Source organism: Ursus maritimus, unplaced genomic scaffold, assembly GCF_017311325.1.
Source record: "Ursus maritimus isolate PB19 unplaced genomic scaffold, ASM1731132v1 scaffold_6, whole genome shotgun sequence".
NCBI lineage: Eukaryota > Metazoa > Chordata > Mammalia > Carnivora > Ursidae > Ursus > Ursus maritimus.
In genome coordinates, this window is record NW_024426774.1 from 23,616,187 (window position 1) to 23,624,722 (window position 8,536).

The 8,536-nt window shown below is 53.5% G+C and overlaps 1 protein-coding gene across 1 annotated transcript in view; it reads left to right on the top strand.

The window, feature by feature from the left end:
- Window positions 1–6,551: 6,551 nt before the first annotated feature.
- The window catches only part of LBH (LBH regulator of WNT signaling pathway), a 25,140-nt gene continuing 23,155 nt past the window's right edge, over window positions 6,552–8,536 (top strand). The window contains exon 1 of the mRNA XM_008700266.2: window positions 6,552–6,786. Coding sequence (XP_008698488.1) covers window positions 6,761–6,786 — 26 coding nt within the window. The 5' untranslated portion in view covers window positions 6,552–6,760. The remainder of the gene's footprint in view (window positions 6,787–8,536) is intronic.

Below are 8,536 nucleotides of genomic sequence, written 5' to 3' on the forward strand. Positions count from 1 at the left end.
CTACCCGTCCTTCCAGGCCAGCTCAATGGCATCCTTTCTCTTTAGCTTTTCTTGACAATGTTCATTCATTCATTCATTCCTATAACAAGTGTTTCTTGAGTGCCTACTATGTGCAAGGCCCTCTTCCAGGTGATGAAGTCCAGCAGTAAACAAAACAGACTCAGTCCTTACACTTTCGGAGCTTCTATTCTGGTAGTCAGCACCCTTTTTCCCAAGACAAGAGTAATCACAGCACCACCCCCCCCATGGTCACATGTCTCTACAGCAGTGGTTATCATACGGTCTTAGAAGGGGCTGGTGTCTGGTCCTCCCAGTCTCCTCAGTGATGGACCCCATGCCAAGCACCAGAGGCAGTCCTTGATTTCTTTATACAATGAACTCAAGAGAGCAAATCTGGTAGGAAAGGCAGAGGCGAGGAGTCTTTTTTTTTTTTAATATTTTATTTACTTATTTGTGAAAGAGAGAGAGCACAAACAGGGCAAGCGACAGGCAGAGAGAGAAGCAGGTTCCCTGCTGAGCAAAGAGCCAGATGTGGGACTTGATCCCAGGACCCTGGGATCATGACCTGAGCCGAAGGCAGACGCTGAACTGACTGAGCCACCCAGGTGTCCCAGAAGTGAGGGATCTTATATGCAAACTCATATGCAAAACTTGTATGCATAGCATGTGTGCTATTTTTACTCAGCCTTAGGATTGTGTAAGGGATCACTAAAGCAATGTAGGGAATTTACGCTAAAGCTGTATTGGCCTGGTAGACATACTGTTATCACTTGGAGTGTGTTTATTTGCGATGGCTTTGAGGGGTGATGGATTTGGGAGAGCTCAAGTTCCCCAAAAGCGATTCCTTGGCCCCATCCCCACTGGGCCCGCACTGGGTGCCTACGACCTGCTCGAACTGTGGCTGAAAGGGCAGGAAAGTGTAATATGGACCCAGCCATCTGATCTCAAGGCTGGGCACTGTGTGGGTGTGAAGCACACCTGGGACTCCAGCGAGCTGGTGTGAGCTCCGATTACAGTTGGCAGAGGCGGTCTGAAGGAGCCGCTCCCTGGTGCCGAATTCACTGCTCACTCCCCCCCCCCTCCTCTCCCCGGGGATGAGGCCAGGAGGGACCAGCTGCCCCTGGAGGAAGCAGGGCGACATCCTGTATACTTGAAAAGAAAACTGAAAGTGCTTTCTTCACAAGAAACTATTGTGTTTTCCTCTTTTTTCATAACCCACAGGTATGACAGAGTTCCTCTGGTGCAGAGTCGTGGGTGAAGTAGGGGGAGGGGAGGAGGGGGAGGCAGAGAGGTATGAAGGGAATGTGGATTGTTCCGTGGTGGTGTTCTTTGTCTAATTCAGGGAAGGTATCAGCCTGTAGGAGCCCACCCCGAGGAGCTCCCTGCTATGTGATACGGGTCCTGGTGATAGGAACCTCTCTTCTGGCTGTTAAAGTGCATTCCCGTGTAGATGTGGAAAGAGGGAAAGCATGCTGGAGCCGGAGCTAGGCTAGGAATGTGAGTATTTCCTTAATTGGACACGAGAGCTTGAACTGGTTCCAGTTTTGGTGTTTTCTTTCAAGAGTCTGGACCCTAAAGATTCCATAGAGTTTTCTTTCTCTAAAAATCCCTTTGGTTCAAAGGCCCCTTGATAGAAGTAAAGAAAAAGCCAGGGCTGAATCTCTTTGATATTTGGGAGGGCAAGAGTTTGTGGGCTGCCAGATCCCAGGCTTCTTTTGGGGGGGGAGGGTGAGTAGGTTCTGGGTGGAAAGAAGGAGGCCCCTCCTAAGATGGCAGAGGGCGAGGGTACCCAACAGGCTTTATGTCGGGCCTCAGAGCCTGTGTGATAGGACACAAAGCACTTTCCCCTCAAGCATTTATAGAAGCAGTTTCTCTTAGCCTTATTAGTGTTCTGAGGGCTCAAAAGATTCCTATTGCCTGTTTTATTGCTTTAGGAGCCCGGGGCGGCGCCGGGGGGGGGGGTGCAGAGAAGCCACGGAACGGGCTTGAGAACTTACAGCAAAGTAAGTCAAAGCCTGGAGGGTTTTGTCCCGTGGGTTTGGTGGTTTCGCGTGAGGACTAGTCCCCTGCCGGCTGACTTGGGAACGCATGCCCGCACTCAGGTCGGGCATTCATCGTGTGTGCGGAACCCAGCCTGACACTTGCTTCGAGGCACCAAGGACTGGAGGAACTCATGGGGTGCGAGGGGTGATGTGGGGACACTGGGGCCACAGCAGCAGCCACTGGGCAGAGCGCCACAACTTGCCTCTCATGTCTGGCACCCCACCCCTCCCACCCAGCGCTGGAAACTTCAGTCAAGGGACTCCAGGGGAAAATGGGGCGGTCCGTGGCTGAGATGAGTGAAAAACCAAAGCAGATGCAATCAACTCTGCTGAACCCCATCTTTCCCCCCAAACACCTTAAAAACAAGCCCTGCGTCTGCTCAGTGCTTTCCAGCTTACCAAGTGTTTTCATAACACTATCTCATTTCATCCTCACATCAACCCACACACATTCTTGCCTTTCAGATTTCTCATGTACTCAAACGAGTTTCACTGAAAAAATTGGCTAGAAACTCCCCTTCCTCTACTCAGTTTTTTTTTTAAACCCCAAGCCTTTGACTGATGTCTTTAAGAAGCTCCCAGATTCCCAGGGTGGGAAATGTATTTATTCTGCCAGCCCTGCCCCACTGGCTGGACCAGTAGTCCCGGTCTTTGCTGTTGGAACTAACATTTTTTAAAAAGATTTATTTATCTGAGAGAGAGAGCAGGGAGAGGGGAGGAGGGAGAGGGAAAGAAGCAGACTCCCTGCTGAGCATGGAGCCCTATGAAGATGATGGTGGTGATGATGACAACGACAGTGACGACGACGACGACAGCAACACGGGGTTGCGGGGTGGGGCTCAGTCTCACAACCCGGAGATCATGACCCCAGCTGAACCAAGAGTCGGGTGCTTAATGGACTGAGCCATCCAGGTGGCCCTGGAACTAACATTTCATATTCAGTTTGTAGTTTATCTGTTAAAACAAAGCCACGAGGGCCAGAGTAAGTGTAGTACCATGGGGAAAACATAGGCTTTAGAACCAACAAGGTCCAGAGTCAAATTCTGCTTCAGCCATTCGAGAACCGTGTGGCCATGGCCCAGGTACTTAACCTCTCAGAGCCTCTCTTTGTTCATCTGACAAATGGGACAATAGTGCCTGTGTCTTAAAGTCATCAAGAGGCATAAACGTGCTAGCAGATCCAGGTGTACCTGAGCCAACAGCTACTTTGTGAAGTCCCTTAGAGCTGAACGGAGTTCCAGCGTCACCACTACTAGGCAAATTGAAAGCAATCCTGTGTTTGTGCAAGACAGGAGGGAGATAAGTCATGGAAATATACTGCTAAATGAATTTAGATGGAGACTTTTTGACGCAATGAATAATTAGCGACATGGCCTGCATCCTTGCACAGTGATGCCACAGGTAACTCAGTACCTTTATTCTTTTTTTAAATTCTTATTTTAGGTTCAAGAGAAAAGGAGCTGGGAAACTGGCGATGTTGGGAAGCAAGGCGGTTCTGATGACACTTGGGTTTTTATTGAAGCACAATTGCAGCTCAACTCTTGAGTCCCTGAAGACAAAGGTGGCAGAGGGAGGGGGTGCAGAGGGCTGTTTAGGTCACCGAGCGGCGCATAGTAGATGCTCAGTAATGCCAGTGGTGGGCTGATGGGGTTCCGAGAGTCCACATTGTGGGTTTGACTTCTGCTGCTGACTTCTTGGCAGGGGCATAGCGTTGTAGAGGAAAGAACATTTGACCAGTGGTCTGAAGGCCTGCGTTCATGTTCCATCGACACCATTTAATAGCCTGGTGACCTTGGACATGCCATTTAATCTCTTAGGTGTCTTCTCACCTGTAAAATGAGGAGACTGGACTCGGTGATTTGGAAGGTCTTTTTCAGCTCTAAGATTCTGGGACTGTATGTTAACTTCATTCACTGGTGTTTCTGTTCCTTTATTTGAAGGCAGTAGGAATAGAAACTTATAGGATACTGGAAGCCGCGGTCAGTCTGCATGTTCAAGTACCCTGTGTCTTTACAGATCGGATCAGAGCAATGCAGCAGAGTAGCTGTGTGATCTTCGGCAAGGGCCCTCATTTAGTTCTGACTTGGTTTGCACACTCTAGGCTAGGGACTATGTATTGCGCTATGGTAATCTTATTACATTCTTTTGAAAGTCGAGATCATGGGAATGGTTTGAAAAAGGGCGAGGCACTCTGTAAACGATTATGATTGAGAAATGGTATAGTTACAGTGACACCAAAGTTTAGCCCTGCGCCTCCCATATTTTCATATGAATGAATGTGTCGCCATGGTTTCAGAGGGGAAACAGAAAGTGTAGATTTGAGGTTCTAACCCAAGGCTTGCTTTCCACTCCAACTACTTGACAAGAGGTAAATTTCCATTAAAATGGGCATTAATATGAAGTTTCCTCAAGAGCAGGTAGTTACCTCAAGGTCCTGCAATGTAGGGGATTTTTCAGGAGGCCGGACATCTGTTGGTGGATACCTTCCATCCCACCCTCTTCAAAATGAGACCATTTTGACACTCTAAGGGGGTGTGTGTTGCAGGGGGTAGGGGGTAGCTTTCTGAGTCTAGAAAGTTTCACAAGCGATAATCGCAAAGATGTAACACGGGGCTGTTGGTATATAAAAATGGTGAGTCAGTCTTTCATCCCAGGCCTTGCCAGGGATTGCTACTGGGGAGAAACGGCAGAGGACATGAGTCCTGCTCCCCCAAGGCCCAAGGCCGACCTCAGTCACAGCTGGGAAACCAGCTCTCCAAGCATTGGCCTCTCCTTTGACTATGGAGATGACAACAGGTCACACCCAGCCTTTGAGAAGCTTCTCTGCCCTATGCAAAAGGCACAAACAGCCCTGTCTGTTAGCCGTAATCTCATACTGGAACATCTCCCCTTAGCACCTCTCCACGGAAGCATCGACCTCTCCAAGGGAGCAGCAAGGAGGTGGTACTTGGCAGCATGAATCAATTTCTAATTTATCTTATGGGGTGGGGTGGGGTTGGGGAGAAGCTCCTGAATATTTCTGGTGAAGGAACAACTTGGGGGGGGCAGGGTGTGGGGGGTTGTCTTCAAGCTGTGTTTTCATAGGAAGTACACTGTTTATTACTCAGGTTGTGTATATGAATGACCAAAAATAGCAAAGTTGTTTTTATTTAATTCTCGTTATTTTTATTTGGGTTAGCTTAGGAGGGCTGATGAAAATTATGAGGGCCTCCTCAGGGTCCTGCCACTGTTAAACCCTCACCATTAATCTTATCATCCTTCACCTGAGATAAGCTTATGTATTTTCACTTCTAAACATATATATGGATTCGATGCATTCACTACCTTTCAAAGAGCGGACTGACTTCAAAGCACATTTAATTTTGCCAAGTTTTTGAAAGCTCCCCCTTCCTCCCCTGCACACACATACTTCCTCAATCCCCAGTACACATATAGATCAGGGTTGTAAAGCCATTTACAGGAGTTTTTGAAGCAGAGGTGTGAAGCAAGGCGCTCCAGCCACAGAGGGGCAGACACCCACCCTGGCTCTGGGGGCTGCGAAGCCTGACCACCTGGACAGACCCTTGGAGTTGTAATTCCTGGGCAGTGTGGGAGGGGTTTGGCCAAAGCTCTTTGTTTCTTCTCCTTGCAGCAGATCCGGAGCCAAGGCTAGTGGCGTGTGCTTGTGCGGTGAGCACCCTCACCCCCTGGCCCGCGCCGCCGTTGTGTAGGTGTCCAATGGAAAAACCCTACGACGACACCACATCCTTTCTCACACAAATAAAACCCTCCACGGATCTGCGGGCTGCAGACCAGCCCCTTCTAAGCTAACGCGACCCCCATGGGCATTGGGTCTCCCCAGCTTCGCACTCCCCTCCCTCCTTTCCACCGCCTCTTTTTTTTTAGCGGTGCTCGAATTTCCACGCAGCTTGCGGGAGATGGAAGGGATGCGCCTCGGGCGCAGCGATCGAGGTGTCACGGGCGAGGCCTGGTTTGGGGGATGAACGCTGAAGAGGGGTCCAGAGTTATGGGCTGGGGGCGGCGAGAGGGTGCAAAGGAGGACGCCGGCGCCAGGCATCCAGGGTCGAGGGATGGCGCCCTCCTACCGCGCAGCGCGGCTGCCGAGCGGTCACGTCCGGAGCGGGTCCAGCGCCCTCCTCAAGCCCACGATCCTCCGCCCCGAGTGCCCAGAGGTGTGTGCAAGGAGCGGGCCGCGGACGCGGGCGGGTTTATCGCCAGGAAGCGGCGTTGACATTGAACTGGTGCGTGCGTGTGTGCGCGCGCTCGCGTGTATCCACGCGCGTGTCTGCGTGTGTGAGTCTTGGGGAGGGAGACCGGTTGGAAACAAACCACGGCCTTCGGGGAGCTGAGCCGAGCGCGCCCCCGAGCCGCCGCCCGCAGGAGTTGCGAGCGCTGAAGCCATTCATGATTTTGGTGACGTTATTCCAGGAGTGGGCGAGAGGGGGGCGGGGACTCCCGCGGCCGAGTCCCGCCCCCGCCCCTATAAATACAGCTTCCCGGGCTCTTTGTGGGGCCGCGAGCTCGGTGGAGAACCGAGAGCTCCGTGCGCTCTGCCGACGCAGCTGGCAGTGGGGCTGTCTCCGGAAGGCGGACCGGCGAACGCCTAGTGCCCGCACTCCGCCGCCTGCCGCGCCTGTCTGCGCCCCTGACATCCTTACTCGGGACGCAGTGACCGTTTTTAAATCACAAGGGCGTGGGTCAGCCTCCCCTAGGACTTCATGTCTGTATATTTCCCCATTCACTGGTGAGTATCCTGCGCCCTCGGCGGGCATCCGTCTCGCGGCCATGGCTGCGGGGCCCGGGCGCCTGCTCCTGCGGGCTCGGGTGCGAGGGCAGCAGGCGGCCCTGACGCCGGCACTCACCCGCCGCCCCAGCCCGTGCAGGAGTCAACGTCAAGGTTGCAAAGGTGGGGGTGGGGGGGGGGAAGTGGTGCCGAGAGCGTCCAGACAAAGGGAGTGAACTCGAAGCCCTCACTTAAGTGAAGGCTGGGAGGGTGTGTAAGTGCTGCTGGTGGGGTGGGGGGAGAACCAGGGATCAAGCCTGAATCCCGCTAATAAAACCCCCAATGCGGAGGGCTGCAGGAGGCACGCGCCCGGGCTGGCGCAGGGGGCTGCTGCTCTCCCCCGGTCCCTCCCCTTTTTCTTTTTGTTTGCATGCAAGTCTCGGCGTCGAGGCCGGCGGCAGCGGGGCTGAGCTGGTGCAGCGGCGGCTTTTGCAGACCTTCGAAGGGTGGGGAAAAACGCTCTCCCCACACGGAACCCGATTAAAGCCACAAGCAGCAGCTCCAGCACACGCTGCACCCTCTCGATCTCATTCCTCTCCATTACCCGTAAAACCCGATGCGCCTTTATGGGGCCGGGGAGCCGCCCTCGCCGGCGGGGCTGGAAGAATCCGGGGCCGGGCCGGGGGCGGAGGACGTTCGCACGGACCCGGGATCTGGGCCGGGAGGGATGCACCGCGGGCGTTCGCTGGTTGCGGAGCGAGGCCCCCGGCTGCCGCTTCCTTCCTGCGCCCGGGAAGAGGAGGAGCGGCCGTGGCGGGGGGGTGGGGGGGAACACTGGCGGCGCGGGAGGGCGCCCTCAGGTGCGGGCGCGGCGGGCCGGACCCGCGGGTTCCAGCTCCGCGCCGTCCTGCTCAGCCCAGGAACCGGAAAGTTCATGCTTCTCACATCAACTTTTGGGGCCCGCGCCACAGCCCGGAGCGAGGAGCGAGCGCCCCTACACCAGGCGAAGAGCCTGGCGAGAGCCCCGTGGGCACTCTTCTGGCCCGTTTCTTCGGGGGTCAGCAGCAGCCTTTCCGTGACCCGGGATGAATCTGCCTTTGGAGTCCCCCCTTCCTGACCCTAACCCTTGCCCGGAAGCCCAGCATCTTCTGTCTCTCCTCCCCCACCCTGGCTCTGTTTAGAGAAATGAACTCTCAGAACAAAGTAAAAATTCCCCCACCCGTGAGGCTTGCGTACCCCCTCCTTAGGGGCGTCCCTTCCCTCCCACCTCCCTGGTGTGCCAGCAGCCAGGTGCCATGTGGGTGAGACTTAGAAGGCTACTGGAGGCTCTGTGTGCCTGGCCGCTCAAAACTTGCCAAGGTGGGTGTTAGGGCCCGTCAGGGTTATTATCCCCTGAGAAATTAAGGGAAATAAAACAATTGGGAATTATTTTATAGTTGATGAGCACTTTATAGCTTGCAGTGGTTTTTCCACGCCAGAGATGAGCCATTTAGCGTAACTGTGATACATGCATTTGTATCATGGTTAGAAACAGGGCACCTGCGGCTCAGAGAGGTTATATTACTTGTGAGATCACACAGGTTTTGAGTGGCAGAGCTTGGACCGGACCTAATGCTTCTGTTTCCAAATCCAGTGCTGTTTCTACTCTGTGTAGTAATCATGAGATCTACTCGGTGTAGTAATCGTGAGATGAAGAAGAATCTAAGGAAACCTCTGTTTCCTTAGATGCAGTCTGTCTAAAGCCTTGCCCCCCCCCCCCCTTTTTATTATT